Source organism: Hypanus sabinus, chromosome 23 (genome assembly GCF_030144855.1).
Source record: "Hypanus sabinus isolate sHypSab1 chromosome 23, sHypSab1.hap1, whole genome shotgun sequence".
NCBI lineage: Eukaryota > Metazoa > Chordata > Chondrichthyes > Myliobatiformes > Dasyatidae > Hypanus > Hypanus sabinus.
In genome coordinates this window covers 6257370-6282593 of record NC_082728.1, presented here as the reverse complement: position 1 = coordinate 6282593, position 25224 = coordinate 6257370, and the positions used below count along the sequence as shown (strand labels likewise).

Below are 25224 nucleotides of genomic sequence, written 5' to 3'. Positions count from 1 at the left end.
AACCTACAGACTCACTTTCAAGAACTCTACAACTCATGTTCTCAGCATTACCTATTCTTTTATTTGCACAATTGCTCTACTTTGGTTGTTTGTCATTCTTTGTTTATTTATTTCATATATTCTATTGTATTTCTTATTTTCCTGTGAATACCTGCAAGAAATGAATCTCAAAGTAGTACAGTATTGTGTAAAAGTCTTGGGCACATACTGTTCATAAAGTTAGGGTGCCTAGGACTTTTACACAGTACTGTATTTGTCAAAATGGAGCAGAGAGTGATTTTGTAAATCTGGTGGGAGCAAATGATATTGGAAATGGTGAGGATGGAGGGGTGTGGGACAGGTTGCATAGAAGAAGTGCAGGGGCAGGGGTTCTGGTGGCATAGATGCAGACCCACCCAGCCCTGAGACACCAGGCAACGTCGCTTGATTCTAAACAATTGGTTTATTGATAATTACAGAATGTCTCTCTGGTGCTTCCTGTTCCCTCCCTGATCCCTTCCCCTTTTGCCTCCCATGATTCCCCTCCCCCTGTCCCCTTCCCACTCTCAGTCCACAGTAGAGACCCAGGTCAGAATCAGGTTTATCATCCCTCACATATCTCATGAATTTTTGTTGTTGAGACAGTACAGTACTGTGCCGAAGTCTGAGGCACCCTAGCTAAGAGTTTTGCACATTATTGTACACACTTTGATAATACATTTACTTTGAATTGACTGAAGTGTTCCCTGATGCTGGAAATCTGAAATACTGGAAGCACTGCATGACTTTGAAGAGAAAACAGGGAAGTTTCAGGACACTGATGTGTCATCAGAAATGATGAGCATTTTTCAGCCATAAGCTCTTGGCCTTCAGCTTGGTCATCTTGTGTTTGGGAGACTGGGGGGGGGCTACTCTTTCATCAGGTGGCACATCAAGAGGCTGCTCCCTCTGAATGCATTTCAGGTTTATTGTCATTCAGCCATATACGTCTACACCGCCAAACAAAATAATATTCCTCCAGGCCAAGGTGCTCAGCACAGAACATATAACTGACAGTAACTAATTAATGAATAATGTAAATTTATCAGTAATTCACTGCTTCTCTTTCTAGATGATATTATTGCTCGTGACTTAATTCAAGAGATGATAAACATGGACCCTCAAAAACGCCCCTCTGCCAAGCGTGTCCTGAAAAATCCTTTCTTTTGGAGCCTTGAGAAGCAGCTTCAGTTTTTCCAGGTTTGCTCAGATTTCATTCAATGCCGAGCCAAATATCTTACTCTGCAGCAAATACAACCGATGGTCCGTAAAGCTGAAAGATTCCACGTGTATCAGAATTGGAACATTTCCAAGCTGTTCTCTGTAGATCTATTCACCAATTAAGTCATTCTTGGATTAATTGTTACAGGACGTCAGTGATCGAATAGAAAAGGAGCCTCTGGATGGACCAATAGTAAGGGAATTGGAGAGAGGAGGGAGAGGTGTTGTTCAGGGTGACTGGAAACTTCATATCACTGTGCCTCTGCAGACAGGTGGGTGCATCGTATGGATTTTACTCTAACTAATTGCTTAATTTTAAATCCTGCTGATTCATCCTTACCACTGTTTTACAGAGTATGCTACTCATTTTCCTTTCCTCAGGGCTGAACGGTGTTAATGGGATCAGAGGTATCTTTGTCAAATTGATTCCCATTTACTGAGCCAGAATGAAGCCCATTTTCTCATATTTTAAACTGAGGTCACACAAGAAAGTTCACTAGAGCAAAAACCAGAGGAGAATGTCTGTTGAAGCTTTAAAAAAAAAGCACAGTTTAAAGTTCAAAGTAAATTTATAATTGAAGTACATGTATGTCACCACATACACAACCCTTGTGGCAATCACAGTAAATACAGAGAAACACAATAGCATCAATGGAAGACCACACACAAGACAGACGAGCAACCAGACAACAAACTGTTCAAATCCAAAAAGAGAAAAGAAACAAAATAATATTAAATAAATAAGCAATAACTATCAAGAACATGAAATGAAGAGCCCTGGAGAGTGTGTCCATTGGTTGTGGGAACATTTGAGTGATGGTATCCCCTCTGGTTCAAGAGCCTGACCTGACTGTTGAGGAGAAAAGGATTAAGCCCGAACTGAAACAAGAGAATGGCCTTAATCCATGGAGAAAGCAAAATATTAATCTGTGGAGAGAGAGCTGTGTCTTGTTTATAAAGACTGTAAGACATTGAAGCAGAACAAGGCCATTCAGCCCCCTGACTCTGCAATGCCATTCCCTGTATGGCTTTTCTTATCCCTCTCAATGCCATACTCCTGCCGTCTCCCTGTAACCTTTGATGCCCTTACTAATCAAGAACCACTTTAAATGTACTGAATGATTTGGCCTCCACAGCGGCCTGTGACAACGAATTCCACAGACTCACTGACCTCTGGCTAAAGAAATTCCTCTCATCTCTGTTCCAAAGGGACGTCTCTCTATTCTGAGGCAGTATCCTCTGGTCCTAGGCTCCCCACTATAGGAAAACACCTCTCCACATTCACTCTATTGAGGCCTTTCAACAGGCATCAATGAGATTCCCCCTCATTCTTCTAAACTTTAGTGAGTACAGGCCCAGAACCATCAAATACTCTTCAAACTTTACGTTAACCTTTTCATTCACATGATCATTCTCATAAACCTCTTCTGGATCCTCTCCAATGCCACTACTTCCTTTCTTAGACATGGAGTCCAAAACTGCCCACAGTACTCCAGATGTCATCTGACCAATGCCTTACTAGGCCTCAGAATATTCTTATTAATTCACTTTAATTTTAAAATGAAAAGATACTCTTTTACTTGACTGAGAGGCACAAATATGCAGTTTTTTGTATATTTAATGTCATTGTAAATGTTTACTATTTACTTCAAAGTTTTCATGTTAGGCCTCATAAAGGTATAAGAGTTTCGTTCGGCACTTGGGTATGTCATCTGGCTCAACTGTATATAATATATTGTCTCATTATCCAAGTGGCGCTTCCCAGTTTTCTTTCTTGTTTAAGAATTTCCTTTCAATTACTTATTCATAGGACCTTTAAAAGTAATGATGGGGTTTATTTTCAGAAAGTGAATTCTAAATGCCAAGAAATTACATAAAGCATAGAATAGCAGAGCACAGGACCTTCAGACAACTCTATCTTTCCCTAAAATCAATCTAATCCTTCCCTTCCACGTAGCTGTCCATTTTTCTATCATCCATGTGTCTATCTAAGAGTTTCATAAATTTCCCTAATGTGTCTGTCTCTGCCACTACCCCTGGCACCTTTGACATCCCACCTACCATACCTTCCTCCAGTCACCTTAAAATTATGCCCCCTTGGGCCAAGTCATTTCTGCTTTGGGGGAAAAAGTCATTATGTTAAAATTCTCTTGTTTACTCTGGTTCTTTTGCTGTTGTGCTTAAATATGTGCCTTTTGTTCCTAATCGTTCTGCCTCTGAACATAGTTATCCTTTAATTACTCCATGGTAACAACTCAGTCTCTTCCTCCAGGTGGGACAATATCATGCATTATGATCTTTCCACTAGGTCTCATGTTTGTCTCTGATGCACTGTGCTGCTGCTGCAAATAGCACATTCTCGTGGCATCTGTACCCTATGTAAGGTGTCGCGGTGGAGATGTAAGGCACTCCTTCTGTCTTCTAGCCTGCAGATCACCCTTGGGCAAAGTTCTGCACCTACTTAGCCCTCGATCAGGTCACGTAAAACCATAGGAGCAGGTGGTGGCTGGTTATATGAGCAGCATATCACAAGTCCTGGTTATGTGACCACTGACTCCAGGCAGACAATCTCTGAAGAGTATTGATAATGGCTGGGGTCACCCGTCTTGTAAAGACACTGTCCAGAAGAATGCAATGGCGAACCACTTCTGTAGAAAAATTTGTCAAGAACAGCTATGGTTCTGGAAAGATGATGATCACCCAAGTCATATGACAGGGCACATGACGAATGAATGAAGGCATATGCCTATTGTAATAGACTTGCTGGTAATCCCTGCTCCCTCTCCAAAGCTTTGGAATTGGGCTCAATATTGCAATTTTAGATGAACTCATGATATACAAAGGCAGCACATTCTCCACAGGCAACAGTTCCGCGAGAATGAGTCAACGTTGGGTTTAATTGCCATCTGATTTCTGCCCACTCAAGCCGGATGTCTGGTGGTTGATGACAGTGTGAGCCAGAGTGTACAAAATCTCAACATAGCTTCTCTTTGTAGATCTCCGAAAATTCCGGTCATACAAAGGGAATTCGGTGAGAGACCTGCTACGTGCAATGAGGAACAAGGTAACAGCACCGATTCTTCAAATATCACTGCTTTAAAATCAATTAATATCCAAATGAAATATTTTGTATTCATTTGCAGTTGTGTGTCCTTTAGGTGAGTTGTTAAAATTTAATTTACTGCAGATATTTCTACTCTGATTTGCCAGTGTCATTTAGCAGTTGAATTCATTTGTGAAACAAGGCTTATTATCACTGACATATCAGAATTAGGTTTAATATCACCGGTGTATATCGTGGAATTTGTTGTCATGTGGCAGCAGTACAGTGAAATCCCTAATAATGACTGTAAATTACAGTAAGAAGTGTGTGATCCATGCCTATTGGCTGAAGAAACTAATAATATATACACACACACACTTCTAAATGTTTCATATACATAGTGTCTGCTTTCAGGCACCTGTATCACCTCCTTGATGACAGCAATGTCATATAAACAATAAATTTCATGACATACAGTATGTCAGTGATAATAAACCTGATTCTGAAGAAATTCTGCAGATGCTGGAAACCTTGAGCAGCGCACACACAATGCTGGAGTTGCTCAGCAGGTCAGGCAACATCCCTTCATCAGGATGGGGTCCGGAACTTCAGCTGTTCATTTCCCACCACAGATGCTGCCTGATGTGCTCAGTTCCTCCAGCATTTTCATTTGTGAGAGTGTGAATAACTGAAAAATTAATTGCCTTGTGGTGAAGATTCTCCCACGATGGAGCTGGGGAAGGGGATTCCCGAATTTGGGAACAGTGATCAGAATGGAGTGGAACTTGAAGGGGAACCCAGAGGTCATGGTGTTCCCATGCATTTGTTTTCCTTGCTGGTGGGCGGAGCCGTCAGAATAGTTCCAGGGAAGTGAAGTTTGTGGCTCCTGTCTGTGCTGGAGTGCCATATCTATGAAGTACCTATAGCTTTGGGGTGACTAAAGGGTGGGAGGACCTGTGACAATGGTGTTCACAGTCTGTGTCACAGCTACAGTATGTAACCAAGCAGCGAACTAAGCATTTGTGGCATCTTCACTGCTGCAACTATATCGCAGGGCGCTCCACCAGCACACAGGATGTGGTACTGATCAGCAAAGACGTCAGGATAGTAACCAACAACGTCTCTGCGCTCAGTGTATATGTGGGGGTGTGAAAGGGTTGTTATTGGTGTTGAAAAGCCCTTGTCACCATTACCTAGGCATGCATGACAGTGTGGTCTGTAACACAGGAGCCCATCTCTCACTGCAGCCTGAGTGCAGCTGATGTCGACTTGGTGATTAGCTCGTGGACAAGCAATCCAACCTTGTGTAGGGCAGGGGCAAAGAGCAGGGGAGGTGAAATGTCATTTATCTCTACACCTCCTAGAGTCAGAGTAGTTGTAAACTGACTCAGGGAAGCAGATCAAGGATCAACTTTATTCACCATATATATTTAATATATCAGGAATCTGCTGCAGTATGCTGGTCAAGACATGACATTGCAACAGAAAGCAGCATTCAACAATCATAAAGAATTGTTAGAAGTTAAAGTACAGATATAGAATAAAATGTGCATAAAACATAACTATCAGCATGTATTTACAATACAAACAAAAAGAGCTTTAAAGTGTTTACCATGCAGTGCAGGGACAGGGATGGGGTGACTATCAGGTTATCAGAAGGTTGATCAGATTAGTCTGGGGGAAGAAACATTTAAGATGGTGTGAAGTTTTTTGTTCTAAAAGGCCTACAGTGTGTTCCAGCAGAGAGCTTTTGGAAAAGGTAGAAACTAAAAAGGTTTTGGAAAAGGTTTTCAAAGAGCCTGAAAGAATAGAGCCTTGGAGTGAAATAAATATTCAGTGATTGGCTGAATTTAATATTAGTTTTATTTCAGTGATTTATTGGCGTATATTCTCCCCAGCTCCACCCCTGCCCATTGTTCATTCACCCACGGGCAGGCTCTTGCTGGGGGATCATTGAATAGAATAGGAGTGCTGGGTTTTTATCAAACACCATTTGCCATGGGCAGGTAAATGAATGGAATAGAAGTGCAGTTTTTCTCGTGCAGGGGCTGAAATTATTGAAAATTAGAAAATGGAGATGCCAGCGCTTCTATAATAAGGGGAAAGTCCGATTTTTTTTTTTGCCTATACTAAATCTTGTCTGTCATTTTTATTTTCAGAAGCACCACTATAGAGAATTGCCTGAGGATGTGCAGGAAACTCTGGGCTCAGTTCCAGATGAATTTGTTTGCTACTTCACTCTTCGTTTTCCCCATCTGTTGCTCCACACATATCTGGCAATGCAGATCTGCAGCCAGGAGAGACTCTTTCATCCGTACTACTACCAGGAGGCTGCAGAACCAAGGCAATTAATCCCGTTGGTCCCTGATAACTTCCAATAAACCAAGGGATGGAAGGTTGAAAAGGGAAACTTTTCAAGTACAAAAAGCATTCCAGCCACAGGGCCTTTTAAGGATTAGCATGGCAAGTATAAAGAGACTACTTTGGGCAGAATAACACTCGCAAAATAAAGATGTCGTCAAGCTTCTTTCAAGTGCCTATGGAAGCTATGCGTGATCCACAGGATAATCTGAGGCAGAATGTGAACTTAGTTCTCCAGTGACTGGATCTACTGTTTGACTGCCTCTGCATTTTTAATATAAAAAAATATTTTCCTCACAGGAAGAAAAGGTTTTTTTTAAATGTAAAGTAAGAAAGGTCATGGTGACAAATACTGTACTGGGCTATTGTATGTGTCGTTTCTTCAAAGTTCTAATCTTTGAAAGTGGATGCACAAGCAAGTTTAAATCCTGAAATATAAATGTGTCTGCAGGTGACAGTCATGTTTACTTGGTTAAGACCACTTGTAAGGAATTGAGCGGCTCCTACACCACCATGGGTTAATTTACCTGAGTTAACAAGGCAGTTCAGCTCCATACAGTGATCCATAACATTTTCTGGTCCATTGCGATTGGTAGCTTAAATTCATTTCCCATAAACAGGGCAATGAATATTGAGACAGACGGAGATTGGTTATCCACACAGAACAATAAGCCCATTGAAAGCTGTGCTTTCAGACCCCCTCTCCCCCATCCCACCCCATGCCCCACTGAGCAGGGTTTTATACTAGGGCAATGTCCCTATTTAAAAAGTTTTGAATTTATAGCTGTATGTCTCTACATTGCTTGTGTAATTCTTTTTCACCTTTAAGTCCAAATACTGATGCTAATTTTCCAGGTTTTCACTGTAGATGAACAACAGTATTTTAACACATGCAAGCAGCCTGAACTGTCTACAGGACGGTTTAAATTGGTGCAAAATATACCAAAGGCTGGATTATCTGTATATCTGTCCTCTGCCTGATGTAGAACAAGGTAGCTACATTGTGCAGGGATATCAAGGAAACAGTGATGGCATGTGGAGGGTAAATGGATCAATTGCTGTTGCATTTCTTTCCCAGCTTAACTACTGTTTTTACAAAAAAAAAACTTTATTAAATCAGTTTGCTTCCTATTTGCTTATTTTATTCCTCCTCCTCTGCCCCTCACGGCTCCTGTGTGTTGATTCTCGAGTTCAGGTCATCAGAGAGGGGTGGTGCAAAGATGTGTCCTATTCTCCCATCTTGTGCTATAGGTACCTGGTCTCCCTGGCAGCCGGGTTTGTCCAAACAGATCTGTATTTGGCACTTACAGTGAAAAATCGTTGTTTCACAAGACAGTGTAGTCTATGTTTTAATTATCAGCATAATTAGTATATTGATAATTAAAAGCAGTAACTTATTTATTTATTGGGGGGTATCTTTATATCTGATGAGTAAAAGCTTTGTCTTTGCAGCATTTAATGTACAGAGCTGATTTTAGAGTGTGTTTTTTTTCTGCTGTGATTTTGTAAGATGTTTCTGCCAAGAGTTAATTTTGCGTTGGTTTGTTTTGGAAAATAATGTGAAAATAACCAGCAATGCCTTCACAATCAGAGTATATGTGAAATATGATATAAGTTTTGTTCTTTTCTATTTTGGCAGTTGCACTAAAAGATTTAATCTGTCATTAATGGTTCATATGAAGCAGTTCTATTGTAGTTTAATTTTGTTATGTATGTACTGGATTGGTAAGTATGTAGAATTGTGATTTAAGTACTTGAGGTGCACATTCAAGTTCTACTTGTTCCATAGCACTGGCGTTCTCCCATTGTTGTTTGTGAAAATCCTCCTCACGCATATGTCACCAACATCATATTCACCACAGTGACATTTTCTTTTAAAACACACCATTTCACTTCTGACCAAACAGTTTCTGTCAACTTTTCTGTAAGTGGATTTCAGATGCCGATCAGCCATGATTGAGTTGAAGTGGGCAGCTCCTGATCCTCTGTGAAATGGCAAAGGCCCATTAGCCTGTTCTAGCCCACCTACACTGTCAGATGGGCTGAATTCACTGCTGTACACATCTTAAATGCAAGGCATTTAGTTCACAAGTCAAATACTGTCATTCATTTTCAAAATGCAAGATTAATTGAAACTGCATCCTTTGCTTTTACAGATTGACCTGTAAAGTGTTGTTCTGCAAACTGCTGGTTCACACTTGGATTCCCCCTGTAGTAAACTATTTCTGGGGCAACCAGCCATTTGTAAAAGATTGCCACACTAGTACGAGATGGCTTTAGTGATAAAATACAGGATTTAATAATGGCATGCCTTATGACGGGTGATTGATAAGTTTGTGGCCTAAGGTAGAGGGAGTCAATTTTAGAAAGTCTAGCAGATTTATTTTTCAACATAGTCCCCTCCTACATTTACACACTTAGTCCAGCGGTCGTGGAACATACAGATCGGGAATTGAGTTATTAACTTCAAACTTTCTGCATAATCACTCAGAGTTGAACTGCATGTGCATGTAACGAGAGCATCTTGGACCACCAGGTAGTCCACAGCAGGGGTGATTGTTAAGTTTGTGGCCTAAGGTAGAAGGAGGTGAGTTATACAGCTCTTGTTACATGCAAGTGCAGTTCAACTCTTTGAGTGAAAATGCAGAAAGTTTGAAGTTAATATCTCCTACAACCTTAGGCCACGAACTTATCAATCACCCCATGCTGTGGGCCACTTCTGGAGGTCCAAGATGCCGACTTCTACAAAGAAGGGATCCGTATGCCCCATGACCACTGGACCAAGTGTGTAAATGTAGGAAAAATAAATGTGCTAGGTTTTCTAAGATTGACTCCTTCTTCCTGAGGCCACAAACTTATCAATCACCCCTCGTATTTTGCCATTATATGCCTTCCTGCACAATATTCCAGAATGGTCCTGAAATTGTTTTGTGTACCCTTGTTTCCATTCGCATGTCTGAGGAACCTGTGGACTTGTCATTAAGATTGAGACCATAGTCTCCACTAACTCCCTTCTCTAGCTTTCTGGCCAGACTTTCTTCAACACGTTTCTCTTATCTCCTGATCTTTTTATCCCATTTTCACTAAGCTGAACATCTGCCTCTCTCTCTCTCTGACTTCCATGGTGCCAAATATTGGCAACATTTCTCTCTCTTTGGTATTGTTACCCTTCTTTTTTTTATTAGTTTTTTTTATACATTTTACAGATTAAAAAACCCCAAATCACATTGAGGAACATTAATACAGTGCAAAATTAAGCATACAATGACAATATAATACAAAGAAAGAGAATTTTTTTTAAAAAAGCCCCTAAATTGAAGACAAGTAAACTTAATATCCTCCCCAAGCCACGCAACAAAAAAAAACTCCAGACCAACCACAACACAATATAGAGAATATAAATCAGGACAATCAAACTCCCAGACTGTGAATACACTTAGCAACAGAGGATAATAATGCCTACTACCAGAAAAAAAAGGGAGCTGAAAGCAAGGGACTGAAAAGGAAAAAAAAACCCTAGTCAAGAGGAAGGTTATAAAAGTACTCGATAAAAGGTCCCCAGACCTTATGGAACTTTAGGTCCGAATTAAGAACTGAATAATGAATTTTTTTGAGGTCCAAGCAGGCCATAATGTCGTTAAGCCATTGAGCATGGGTGGGTATTGTTACCCTTCTTAAATGTGACATTATTATCCCTTTGCAAACTGATTGCTTTGGACCAAGCGCTTGTCTCAGGTCCTTGAGTGTCCAGTGATTTCTCACATCCATTAGTATCATTCACGAGCTCTGCTTGAATTCTTCCAGTCAGTACATTTCTGGTCCTGACATACTGAAACAACTGTTTTTATTAACCTCTGTAATCAAGTCTTGAGTGTTTGACTATGGTAGTCTGTTGTGCCTTTTATTCTTAAACTATCTGCAGCCTTTACATGGTTGATCAAATCATCCTTCCTGAGACTGCAGTCACAGTGTCCAAAGAATTATTCACAGTGGCTTCTCCTGCTTGCCGGTGTCCCCAAAGATCTGTCCTTGGATACCCCAGTTCTCTCATACATCAGAACTTAGTGAGAAAATACACTGGAGGCTGCATCTCCAGCGCTCCACTGTAAAGTTCTTCAATGAACAGAGGTGTCCTCTAAAAAATGCTATAAAAATTGGGCAGCACAGTAGTGTAATGGTTAGCACAACACTTTACAATACCACTGACCTGGGTTCAATTTCCACTGATGGCCTGTAAGGAGTTTGTATGTTCTCTCCATGACCATGTGGTTGCCTCCAGGTGCTCCAGTTTCCTCCCATAGTCCAAAGATTTACTGGTTGGTAGGCTAATTGGTTGTTGTAAATTGTCCTGTGATTAAGCTGGGATTAAATCAGGGGATTGCTGAGTGGTTCAGCTCAAAGGTTCGAAAGGGCCTATTCCACCCTGTAGCTCAATAAATATATAAATAAAATTGACGTCATTATCTTTGGTCTTTGACTTGAACTTGACTGTTGGATCATATTTTCCCCAGAGATGATTCTTGGTGCATACGGCCACATCATTCTAACAGCATTGGCCCTCCTGCTGCTGAAATCATGTCATTATTACCAAGAGACAAGACTGTTGTTACAATATTTCTGCCAGCCTCCCTATGTGAATGATTCCTGAACTGCCATTGTCCCATTACCCTGTGCTCAGGGACTACGTTGGTCTCCAATCACCTCAGTTTTAAAATTCCCACCACATTTTCAAACCTCCAGAGCCCCACTGTATCTCAAAATGATCATCTCTTCCTTTTCAGATCTTCTGAGTATCCTCTACTTCCATTCTTTCCTAAACCCTTCTATTCCTCAAACTTCTCCTTAAGTTTCCTTGAGCCAATCTCTCTAGGCTTTCATCATCGTTCATAATTCCTCTTTAGTATCTATAGCAAATTCTGCTTGGTAATAACTCTGTAGAGCATCTTTTGACATTTTGCACAGTAAAGGTGCTTTAAAAAAATTAAGGTGTTACTGGATACGTACTAAAATCTAAAAACATGAGCTGCAGGTGCTGGAATACGAGCTGCAGGAGGAACTCAGTGTGTCACACAGCTTCTGTGGAGGGAAATGGACAGCCATTGTTTCAGGTTGAGACCATTGATCAGTCCAGACCTGAAACTTTAACAGACCCTTACCATCTGCAGATGTTGCCCAACCCACTGAATTCCTCCAGCAGTTTGTTATTTCAATCCTAAAATCTCTCCATCCTGGACATGAAGCATTCTGATATAAATGAACTGCAAATTGACCATGGAAATGATTTGTCTTTAAATTACACCAGCACAAACATTACTTAAGATAATTGACATCCAATTTCTCTAAATTAAAGAGATACAGATATGTACAATATGTTTCTTTTTCATGTAATAAGATGAAGTGCTTCACTTGGACAAAGAGTTTATAGAAAATGGAATAAAATTAGAGATAATCAGTGATTTAACAACTTGTCGTTGATCAGCTATTTAGAGTCAAAACCATAGAACACTACGTCAGGCCCTTTGGCCCATCTAGTCCATGCTGAACCATTTAAACTGCCTACTCTCCTCAACCTGCACTGGGACCATAGCCCTCCATACCCTTACCACCCATGTACCTATCCAAGCTTTTCTCAAATGTTGAAATCGAGCTTGCATGCACCACTTACACTGGCAGCTCATTCCACACTCTCATGACCCTCTGAGTGAAGAAGTTCCCCTTCTTGTTCCCCTTAAACTTTTCACTTCCACCCACCCAACCTTGGAGAAAAAAGCTTGCTTGCATTTACCCTCTCTATACCCTTCATAACTTTATATACCTCTATCAAATCTCCCCAATTTAGATGGAGGCTATAATAGATGATACTCAATTTAAGCTTCTTGTGGCTTCAATTAATAATTAAACAACTGTGCCTTTAAGCAGCTAACTGCAGGCAGTAGGAGAACTCTGGTCTGTTGACAGTTGAATCCACAAGCTTTTTAATCACTCAAGCATAGGGGTAACAACCAGTTAACTCCTTTCAGAGTGACTGTTCAGTGATGTTTTGTTGTGTGAAGATCGCTGATAATATGAAATGTTTATAAAATTTGTAACAGTTGCTGTGAGGTGGAGACGTAGCAATTAATATATATTTATATTATTGTGCGACTACAGTGATAAAAGTACAAATTTGATCAATAAAAAGTTACATAACCTATATGTGTTTTGACATTGTGAAAAGCATTAATTATTTTGGATTGTGCAAGAAATGAGCAAAATCTACAGATCGGAACTTTTTTTTACTGGATTTGGATTATTTATGAATTGTCTTAGATTTACACAGTTGCAATGGTAAATCATGCTTTAAAAAACTGGGAATGTAATTGTTTTTTTTAATCTGTTGCTCTGGGTTAATGCAATAAAATACTGAAATATCTCCTCCATTTGTGTTCTGTATATTTTAGCGCCTTTTAAACTGAACTGTATATCTAGTTGATTAAAGGCAACAAGGTTCATTTTAAGAATCTAGCTGCTGCTTTCTTCAAATTAAACATTGTTGGCACCCATTTCTGGCTGATGGTTCTCCTGTGAAGTACCCTGGGGCAATGTTTCCTTGAGACCATTACAATTTGTTTAACTGACATAATTGAAACCCTACCCAAATTGTGTGTGAATATCAGGAAAAAAACAGCTGATTTGTGGGCCACTGAGCAGATTTGTGGAAAATAATATTTATATGGTGGTTGGCAAAGTCAGATGGAAGCTGGGATTGTGACTGGGTGGCAGCATCATGAAGATCAGAGACCCTAAGGATCACCAAGGGGCCAGTGATGTGGGAGCAGGAAAGCTAACGACTTTCTGAAATTCGATCGGTAAAATCTTACACACAGGCCCATCAGACTGAAAGTGCAGGATTTATAACTAAACTTGGCTGCTAAGCATTATATTAAAATCAGATCATGGCAGGTAATGAAATTCAGAAATATTTTTACCCCTGCAGCAATCTTCCCTCCCTCCCAAAAAAAATGGTGACCAAGGGTCAAGTTCAAAGTAAAATTTATTATCGAAGTGTGTATGTATGTATATATTATACCTTCAGAGTCATTTTCTTACAGGAAAACAAGGAACCACAATGGAAGTTACATAAAACTGTACAACCAATGTGCAGAAGTAGACAAATACTCAAATAAAAAAAATACCGAGAACATGTAAAAAGTCTTTGAAAGTGAGTCTGTAGGTTGTAGAATCAGTTCAGAGTTGAGGTGAGTGAAGTTGTTCACACCAGTTCAGGAGTCTGATGGTTGTAAGTCTTCAAAGCCACAGTTGGCTGACAGAAACCTTCATGGCAATAATCAGATAGAACTTGAAGTTCAAGTTCAATTGTCATTTCAACTATATGCATTAATACAGCCAAACAAAGCAGTGATCTTCTGGGGCCAAGGTGCAAAACACAGTACCAACGATCAGACACAAGACACAGTGCATGGTACATGTAGTTAGGATAGCAGAACAATTTAGTCACAAAAATGTAAACTAGCCCAAGTCTCTGAGGGTCAGCCTGTAGATCGATGGTGCAATGAGATGTTGTCCTGGAGCCTAGTTCCTATGTCTCTGGTCTGAGCCTTGGTTTTCCAGGTATTGAGAACCAATCTTTGTTGCCCCAAATCAATGCAGTATCCAGAAGTGTGGCCGGAGCATAGCTGAGTGGAGGAGGGAGACCTGCCCCAGAAATTGTCCTGAAGGAGTTTAACAGCTAGCAAAGCCCGGCCTCCAGCTGTGGAAAGTGCAAAGGATTTTCTTCTCCCCAGGAAAACAAGTTCAATGTCTCCCGTGTGCTGCTACAATAGGAGAGTAACTCTGAGGAACTGTTGCACTGCAAAGACCTGGTAAGAGATTAGCTTTTGGTTCCACTCTGATCATAATTTGCCATATGATTTGTGAGTTCTAAATAGTTTAGTTGATTTTTTTATTACTGATTTAAATATTTTCACTCCAATAAAAAGTAATTTTGAATTTTTTTGAAAACTGAGCTCTTAAACCACAAACAATCTTGAGCAATTTCACAGTTGTTTCTGAACTGAAGGGGCCACCTGGGAGTAACAATATCTCAATTTGAAACAATCTCTATTTGTTGTATATAACTTCCTGAGATCAGCACTGTCTTGAGTACTTGTGGTTTTATTTTTGATATCCTACTTTTTTTTTACTTTAACCTGTGTTCCTGCCCTGTTCTTGGAAGCTTATAGTCTGGATTCCATTCTGTTTGAGTAAGCAAGATTGTTGTTACAATTCCAAGTGATGTACATCTCTTTTCATTTCCCCAAATTTCTTTCAGTTTCAATTCTCTTTAACTAGAAACTTTACCTGAGCTAGATACAGGACCCTTGTCCTCAGACCAGTGTTGTCTAAGAACAATTTTACCAGTCAAATATGTTCTGTACAAATGGACCGGGAACAACTAGCTGTAGGTTAATTAGTGCTCAAGGAGGAAACACAGAGAATCCAGATCAAATTCATTGCAGTTAGAGAAAAAGAGAGATTCTAAACCCAGATCCTTCCCCCAACATAAGACTATAATATGTAGGAGCAGAATTAGGTCAGTTGGCCCATCTAGTCTGCTCCGCCATTTCATCATAGCTGATCCAATTTTCCTCACAGTCCCAATCTCCTGTCTCCCCCACACCTCCTTTGTATCCCTTCATTCCCTGACCAATCAAGAATCTTAACAATTTCTGTCTTAAATATACATGAAGAGTTGACCTCCACAGCTGCCCGTGGCAAAGAATTCCACAGATTCACCACTCTCTGGCTAAATAGATACATCTCCATCTCTATTCTGAAAGCTGTGTCCTCTGGTCTTAGACTCTCCCACCATAGGAAACGTCCTCTCCACACCCACTCTATCAAAGCTTTTCACCATTTGACAAGTTGCAATGAAGCTAGCCCTCATTCTTCTGAATTCCAGTGAACACAGGCCCAGAGCCATCAAACTCCCTTTATATGACAAGTCATTCAATCCTGGAATCATTTTCGTGAACCTCCTTTGAACCCTCTCCAGTGTCAGCACATCTCTCTAAGATGAGGGGCCCAAAACTGTTCACAATACTCCAAGTGAGGCCTCACCAGTGCTTTATAAAGTCTCAACATTACATCCTTGCTTTTGTATTCTAGTCCTCTTGAAATGAATGCTAACATTACATTTGCCTTCTCACCACAGACTCATCCTGTAAATTAGGTTAAAACAAACAAGATAAACAAAGGAAAATCAGTTGATGTTCAAACTGATTGTCAAAGGCCTTCTGAAAATCCAAGTACACAACATCAACTGATATTCCTTTGTCTATCTTGCTTGTTATTTCTTCAAAGAATTCCAACAGATTTGTCAGGCAAAATTTTCTCTTGAGGAAACCATGCTGACTACAGCCTATTTCACAACATATCTTGAGGCCTCATCCTTAATAATTGACTCCAACATCTCTGGCACAAGAAGATCAAGGCTAGAGAAAGACTGGAAGAATATCAAAGGTTAAGGGTGAAATTTAGACAATAGTGTGTGATTCAAAGAGAAACATTTGCAGGACAGGAGATGAAGCAATGTGTGTGATCTGTTAGACTAAAGAAGTAATCTAGCAGAAGGCATGTATGATTCTAAATGGCAGTTTCACAAGAGTGTTCATGGGTGAAGGCAGTCATTGACTGGGAAGTATTGGAAATGATGACCATTGAAAGGATGTTTTCAGGTGTGTCTCAGTTTGTGAATAAATTACCAGCCCTAATTTATCCCAGGCTTTTCAGGGAATGAAGGAAGCAGATGTGCTAGAGACTGGGTGATTTGTCAATCCGGTTATGTTGTTTAAAAAGGAAGAAACGGATGGGCTGTATGATGTCAGCTGTAGGACAATTCCTGTCATTATAAATCAAAAGTGAAATATAAATGTGTTAATTGAGAGCAAATTCACAAGGCTTTAAGAGAGGGTTGCGCTAATTTAATTGAATCTTTTGAAGAGGTAACAAGGAATATCCTTGTTTCATCTTCCCAGTGGCCAAACATTTTAAAGCAATTCACATTCCCATTCCAATAAATCAGTGCATGGCCTTCTTTTGTACGTCAGGGTGGAGGAGCAATATCTTATATTCCATCTGTTTAGCCTTCATCGTGAAGGCATGAGCATCAATTTCTCCCTCCCCTTCTCACTTCTTCTCTTCCCCACTCTGGCCTCTTACCTCTTCTCACCTCCTGTTGGGTCCTCTCCTCCTTCCCTTTCTCCTATGGTCCACTTTCCTCTCCTATCAGATTCCTTCCTTTCTAAACCTTTATTTCTCCAACCCACCTGGCTTAACCTATCACCTTCTAGCTGCCTTCTTTCCTCTCTCCCCACCTTTTTGTACCAACATCTTCCCCATTTCTTTCCAATCCTGAAGAAGGGTCTCAGCCTGAAACATCAACTGTTTATTCATTTCCGTGGATACTGCCCGACCTGCTGAGCTCCCCCAGCATTTTATGTGTGTTAACAAGGAATGTTGATTAAACAGCACAGGGGCTTTGGCCTACTCTGTCGATGCCAACCAAGGTGTAAATCTAATCTAATATCATCTGTGTGCGGAGTATTAAATGTAATTCATATAGATTTTAGCAAGGCATTTTAAAATGTTCCAGATGAAAAAATAAGAAAATAAAAACCAAAAGAGTCCAAGGAAGGTTTGGGTTAAGAAACCCAAGGAGGGCTTGGGTTAAAATTTGTCTTGGTTAAGAGACGCAGGAAGTCTCTGATTGAAGCAGAGCTGCAGGTGCCCAAACCAGAAAATGTGTCACAGCTCAGGTCATACTTGGGCCTTGTAAACTATGACCACAACTTACTCCCAAATCTTGCTACAGTGCTGCACCCATTGAACGTACTGTTGCAGACAGGAACAAAATGGGAATGGTCAGAAAGATGTGAAAGAGCATTCAAGGAAACAAAGAGACTAATAACATCAGATGAACTGCTCATCCATTATGGCTCATCCCTGCCCATCAGACTGGCATGCAATGCATCTCCTTATGGCATTGGTGCCACTTTATAGATGGATCTGAATGTCTAATTGCATTTGCTTCAAGATCACTGACAAGCACAGAACGCAACTACACACAGATCAACTGAGAGGCCCTTAATCTAGTATGGGGAATAAAGAAGTTCCACCACTACCTCTATGGACAAATGTTTACTTTAGTGACAGACCAGCAGCCCCTTGTGTCCTTTTCAATCCCAGGAGGGGAATCCCAGTGATGCCTACTACCTGGTTGCAACTTGGGGCACTTTTCCAAGGAGCCCACTCTCATGACATACAGTGGTGCTAGAAAGTTCATGAACCCCGAGGAATTTTCTCTATTTCTGCATAAATATGACCTGAAGTGTGATCAGATCTTTACATAAGTCCTAAAAATAGATAGAGAACCCAACTAAATAAATAAAATAAAAACATTATATTTGATCATTTATTTATTTATTGAGAAAAATGTTCCAACATTACATGTATTTGTTGGAAAAAGTTTGTGAACCTTTGCTTTCAGTAACTGGTTTGACCTCCTTGTACAGCAATAACCAACCAAACATTTTCAGTAACTGTTGATCAGTCCTGCACATTGGCTTGGAGGAATTTTAAGCCATTCCTCCTTACAAAATTGCTTCAACTCTGGGCTTCCTTGCATGAACTGCTTGCTTCAGGTCCTTCCACAACATTTCTATAGGATTAAGGTCAGGACTTTGATTCAGCCATTCCAAGACACAAATATTCTTTTTAAACCATTCTGTTGTTGATTTACTCTTGTCTTTCAGATCATTGTCTTGTTGCATCATCCAGCTTTTATTAAGCTTCAAGTGACAGACCGCTACCCTGACATTCTCCTCTAAAATGTCTTGATACAATTTTGAAGTCATTGTTCTCTCACGGATTGCAAGCTGTCCAGGCCCTGAGGCAGAAAAGCAGCCCCAAATCATGATGCTCCTTCCACCATGGATGGGCTGAGGTTTTGGTGTTGGTGTGCAGTGCTTATTTTCTCCCAAACATTGCAATGTGCATTTCTGCTAAAAATTTCAACTCTTGTCTCATCCATCCCACAGAACACTGTCCCAAAAGCGTTGTAGAACATACAGGTGGTCTTTTGCAAGCTTGAGACATGCAGCAATAGTTTTTTTTTGTAGAGAAGTGGCTTTGTGGTGTCCTTCCATGAACACCATTCTTGTTCAATATTATTCTTATAGCAGACACATGAACAGAGACTTCAGCAAATTATTGAGATTTCTGCAGGTCTTTTGCTGTTTCCCTTGGGTTCTTTTTCACCTCCTTCAGTATTGCATGTTGTGCTGTTGGTGTGACCTTTGCAGGATTCCCACACCTAAGGAGAGTAGCAACAGTACTGAGTTTCCTCCATTTGGAGACAATTTCACTTACCGTGGACTGATGAACACTCAGGTCTTTAGAAATGCTTTTGTAGCCTTTTCCAGCATCATGCATCTCTATAATTCTTTTACAGTCTTAAAGTTGTTTTGATTGAGGCAATGTGCACATAAACAGATCTTGCTTGAGAAGAGCAGGTTCTGTCAGTAACCTGATTTTGTGTGTCTTTTTTATAGGGCAGGGCACCTCTACAACCCTCACCTCCGATCTCATCTCACTGATTGGAACACCTGACTCCAAATTGTTTTTTTAGAAAGCATTACCCCAGAGGTTCACATACTTTTTCCAACAAATACATGCAATATTGGATCATTTTTCTCAATAAATAAACAGACAGGTATAATGTTATTGTGTTATTTATCTAATTGGGTTCTCTTTATCTGGTTTTAGGACTTGTGTGAAGATCTGATCACACTTTAGGTCATACTTATGCTGAAATAAAGAATACTTTACAGGGTTCACAAACTTTCTAGCACCGCTGTGGGATTCAAAGGCACCAAACAAACAAAGCAACGTTGGTGGCTTGTCACTGTTGGCAAGTGAAGAAGAGTCTTCATTCTGTAACCCAGCAGAAATGTTCCACACAGCATTGGTGGACCTTTTGCTGGTAACAAATTCTAAGGTACAAAGAGAAACAAGGAATGACTGGAATTTGTCAATGAAGTCAACCACATCAAAAATGACTGTCTCCGCTCTGAGGACTATCTTCTCCAGAAATAGCTCACCTGAACAGATTGTGAGTGACAACAGACCACAATACACGTCAGAAGAGTTCACACTGTTCATGAAGAAAAATGGCATCAGACATTTCAAGTCAGCTCTTTGCCACCCAGCAACGAAGGGGTTAACTGAAATGTTCATCCAAACCTTCAAGGAGTCCATTAAAGTGATGGACAAGGAGGACATTTCTCTACAGCATAAGGTGGACAACTTCCTTTTTGTGTATCAGAACTCTGTTCATATGACAACAAATCAAACACCTGCAATGCTGTTCATGAACTGCAATCCGAGTCCTTGCATAGACCTCCTGAAACCAGATCTACGGAGGGATGGACAGAATAAACTGTTCAGCCAGTTGCCAAGTGAAGCAGCAAGGAGCTTCAAGGTTGGACAGGAAGTCCTAGTGGGTGATTACTGAGAAGACAAGTGAACACCCGATAGGATTGTTACAAGAACTGGACCACTGACGTACACAGTGGATGTTGGAGATCAGACATGGAGACGTTATGTGGACCAGACACTGGATGCTCAGCCAAAGAACACACCTGAGTCGACTGCATCCAACAAGTCACTGGAGTTTCCTCTCAGTGATGATCATGTCACACAGCAACGTGACCCCTGAAACAGAGAAAGTTGACTTTGACAATACACCGGACAAACCTGAATCCACTGCACAGGTCCAGCGACACTATCCTAAAAGAAACAGAGCAGCACCCAAAAGACCAGATCTTTAGTATAGTGACGTTAGTTATAGACTGTTATTGCGAAAGCATTTTTACTTGAATATGGTTTGTTAAAGAGAACTTGAATGTTTTGTTACATATACAGTTTTATGTTACACTAATCTAAAGGGGGAGAAAGTGTAATGTATGGATCTATTACTTTCAACACAATGACTCCCCTTAGCATCATGCATTGACTGATAACTTACCCATGCACATTGATCTCTTCTCGCTCTCTGAAAAGTTAAACACACCTCCATGTGTATGATTTTATTTAATTGATATGTAGTTGTAAAGACACAACAGAAATAATAACAATAAATAAAAAGCAATAAATATTGAGAACATGAGATGAAGAGCCCTTGAAAGCTGTGCGAACATTTCAATGATGGGGCAAGTGAAGTTATCTCCTTTGGTTCAAGAGCCTGATGGTTAAGGGGTAGTTCCTGAACCTGGTGTTGTGAGTCCTGAGGCTCCTGTAAATTGTTCCTGATGGCAACATTGAGAAGAGAGTATGTCCTGGGTGGTGGGGGTCCCTGATGATGGGTGCTGCTTTCCTGCAATAGTGTTTCATGTAGATGTGCTCAGAGGTTGGGAGGGCTTTACCTGTGATGGACTGGGCCATTCCACTACTTTTCTGTTCAATGCATCAGTGTTTCCATACCAGGCCGTGATGCAGCCAGTCAGTATGGTCTCCACCACACATCTACAGAAGTTTGTCAAAGTTGTAGATGTCATGCTGAATCTTCACAAACTTCTAAGGAAGTAAAGGCACTGCTGAACTTTCTTCATAATTGCACAAGTATGTTGGCCAAGGGCAGGTCCTCTGAAACAGTAACACAGAGGAATTTAAACAAAGCAAAATTCAGACAGCCAAAGTCAGGAGCACCACCATTTCTAAAGGCAAAAAAAGAAGAAAATTAATAACATCAGGCAGCAAATTATTATTTAAACTTTCTAGATAATAATATTAGGGCATGGATTAATATAGAAAGTTGGTTAGAACTTGACAATGTCTGACATGGTCTGTTAATCATTCAATCAGTGAGTTCTGGTCCATGACCTTCAATTGATTAGAAGTTTCCTCCTTTAAGCAAAGTCAGCACGATATTCTTCTCTTGAAAAAAATTGCAGTTTTCACTCAAAAATATGTATAATTTATGAAACAAATGACTGTATCCAGAAGCATAGAATTCAAAGATTAAAACTTCATTTATTATCAAAGTATGTATGCAGTATACAATCCTGAGATTCGTCTTCCCACAGACAGCCACAAAACAAAAACCAAGGAACCCATTCAAAGCAAATATCAAACATCCCACGTGCAAAAAAAAAGAAAACAAATCGTGCAAACTGCAAAAAAACAAGTGAAAATCACAGAATATAAAACATCAAAGCAGAAAGCCATTGTAAGTGTTTAGTTCAGTTCAGTTCAATATAGCACTGTGTTGTTTGTTGACTGCAGGCCCTGATCAAAGTTGCACAAAATAGCGATAATGAAAGGGGCAACCAGAAACACATCATACAATGAACTACAGAGTTCGATCCACAAAACCATGTTGATGAGACCTTGTCCAAGACCCAAAACCCAATTAACATAAGAGGAAGAAGTTTAAAACAAAATGCAAATGCCAGAAATCTGAAAAAAATATTGAAAATGCTTGAAATATTCAGAAGGTCAGGCAGCATATGTTTTTTTAAAAAGTTGTCATTTGTTAAGTAAGTGTTTTGTATCTGAAACAATGAGTCAGTTCTACTTCCCTGCAATGCTGCCTGACCTGTATTATGAGAGCTGGGTGGCTTGCTGGTATTCTGACAATGCTTGTTAAACTGTCTTTGGAGTAATGTATGTAGATCAGGTTACCCCATTACTGGAAAGAGACGGAATGGGGAAGATCCACAATCCTGTCGACAGAATGTGAAACTTGCAGCTATGGAAACAACTTATAGTAATTAGCTTGGAAATCATAAACACAGAAACATAGAAAACCTACAGCACAATTGTGGTGAACTATATGCCTGTCTGGACATGCCCCCTTGCTGACTGCTCCTGTGGCTCCTCCCACAGGCCCCTGTATAAAGGCGATCTGAGGCCTGACGCTCGGCCTCAGTCTCCAGGACATAGTATGATGGACACTCACTCCTGGTTCCTTCTTCCAGTCAATAAAATTGATGCACCATCAATAAAAGCCGATATCTCGCCTTACGTCTCAGTGTGAGTTATTGATGGTGCATCAACAATACAGGCCCTTCAGCCACAAAGTTGTGCCGAACATGTCCCTACCTTAGAAATTACTAGTTTTACCCATAGCCCTCTATTTTCTAAGCTCCATGTACCTATCCAAAAGTCTCTTAAAAGATCCTGTTATATCCGCCTCCACCACTGTTGCTGGCAGCCCATTCCACGCACTCACCACTCTCTGAGTAAAAAACTTATCCCTGACATCTCCTCTATACCTACTCCCCAGCGCCTTGAATCTACATCATTTATTATTATATTATATTGTAGCGCCTCATTTCCTAGCGTATCCGAACCGACTCACAATTAGATAGCCTACGGGGGTTTGCGAGCACAGAGCTTTGGAGCCTCTTCGCCATGGGGGGCCGGTTGACAGAGGCTTAAAAGTGAGGCTGAAGTTTTCGAATAAAGTTTTTCCTTCGACTGCAGTTACCGACTCCGTGTCGTAATTTTAGCGCTGTTTGTAGCACACCGCTACAATTGGTGACCCCGACGGTCCAAACGATTTTTGGACCAGAAATGACCGACGCCGCCTCTGTTCATGCGGTTTCGTTGACACTGCCGGGTTTCTGGACACAGCGCCCGGACCTATGGTTCCAGCAAGCCGAAGCCCAATTCCACGTTCGCCGGATCACCTCAGAAGACACCCGCTACTACTACGTGGTGAGCTCCCTCGACCAGGACACAGCAGCCCAGGTCGCGGAGTTCGTACAGTCGCCCCCGGCAGACGGCAAGTACACGGAATTCAAAGCCCTGCTCCTCAGGACTTTCGGACTCTCACGGCGTGAGCGGGCTGCCCGTTTACTGCACCTGGACGGCTTGGGCGACAGACCTCCATCGGCTTTAATGAACGAGATGTTGTCTCTCGCCGACGGACACACACCCTGCCTCATGTTTGAGCAGGCATTCCTGGAGCAGCAGCCCGAGGACATACGCCTGCTGCTGTCCGACGCGGATTTCAGTGACCCCCGGAAGGTGGCAGCCCGGGCGGACTTGCTGTGGAACGCCAAAAAGGTGAGCGGGGCGTCCATCGCACAGATCTCCCAGCCACGCTCCCGGCAGCAAACCAGTCCAGGCCCGGCCGCAGAGCCCGCCAACCCCCGGCCCAATGACCACTGGTGCTTCTACCACCAGCGGTGGGGCGCGGAAGCCCGCCGTTGCCGCCCGCCCTGCAAGTTCCCGGGAAACGCCAGGGCCAGCCGCCGCTGATGGCTACGGCGGCTGGCCATCGGGATAGCCTCCTGTATGTGTGGGATAGAAGGTCGGGACGCCGGTTTTTGGTCGATACTGGGGCTGAGATCAGCGTTTTACCTCCGACGAGTTACGACACCCGCAGCAGGGCACCGGGTCCCCCACTGAGGGCCGCGAATGGCAGCACAGTAAGGACCTATGGCACCCGTCAGGTGCAGCTACTGTTCGGCCCCAGCCAGTTCACGTGGGACTTCACACTGGCCGCCGTAGCCCAACTGCTTCTGGGTGCGGATTTTTTGCGAGCTCACAGCCTACTGGTCGACCTGCCCAGGAAGAGACTGGTACACGCCGAGACCTTTCAGACGTTCTCCCTGGGCGCGGCCCAGTTGCCAGCCCCTCACCTCGGCTCCATCACGCTGTCCGACAACGACTTCACCAGGGTCCTGGCGGAGTTCCCATCGGTTCTGGCACCGCAGTTCACAGCAGCCATGCCCAGACACGGCGTACAGTACCACATCCCGACCCAGGGACCACCCCTCCATGCCCGTGCTCGGCGGCTTCCCCCGGACAAGCTCCGACTGGCGAAGGAGGAGTTCCAGAGAATGGAGGAATTGGGGATCATCCGGCGGTCCGACAGCCCCTGGGCCTCCCCCCTGCACATGGTGCCCAAAGCGACGGGGGGCTGGAGACCGTGCGGCGACTACCGCAGGCTGAACAAGGCTACCACACCGGACCGCTACCCTGTGCCGCACATTCAGGACTTTGCGGCAAACCTGCACGGCGCCCGGATCTTCTCCAAGGTCGACCTCGTCCGAGGGTACCATCAAATCCCGATGCATCCTGACGACGTCCCCAAAACGGCTCTCATCACCCCGTTTGGCCTCTTCGAGTTCCTCCGCATGCCGTTCGGCCTGAAGAATGCCGCACAGACGTTCCAGCGGTTAATGGACGCGGTGGGACGGGACCTGGACTTCGCGTTCATCTATTTGGATGACATCCTCATAGCCAGCGGCAGTCGTCAGGAGCATCTGTCCCACCTCCGTCAACTCTGCGCCCGACTGAGTGAGTACGGTCTTACAATCAACCCTGTCAAATGCCAGTTCGGACTCGATACCATTGACTTCCTGGGCCACAGGATTACTAAAGACGGGGCAACCCCTCTGCCCGCTAAGGTAGATGCGGTCCGCCACTTCCCCCGACCCACCACGATCAAAGGCCTTCAGGAATTCGTAGGTATGGTCAATTTCTACCGCCGCTTCCTCCCTTCAGCTGCCCGGATCATGCGCCCCCTGTTC

General features: G+C 42.1%; 1 protein-coding gene across 2 annotated transcripts in view; it reads left to right on the top strand.

Annotated features, from left to right (window-relative positions):
* Positions 1–13062, top strand: part of LOC132379917 (serine/threonine-protein kinase/endoribonuclease IRE1-like) — a 109389-nt gene extending 96327 nt beyond the window's left edge. For both annotated transcript variants that reach the window (XM_059948268.1, XM_059948269.1), the window contains 4 exons: positions 1091–1218; positions 1388–1511; positions 4236–4303; positions 6442–13062. In XM_059948268.1, the coding sequence (XP_059804251.1) occupies positions 1091–1218; positions 1388–1511; positions 4236–4303; positions 6442–6663 (542 nt within the window). In that variant the 3' untranslated portion in view covers positions 6664–13062. The remainder of the gene's footprint in view (positions 1–1090; positions 1219–1387; positions 1512–4235; positions 4304–6441) is intronic.
* The last annotated feature ends 12162 nt before the right edge of the window (positions 13063–25224 follow it).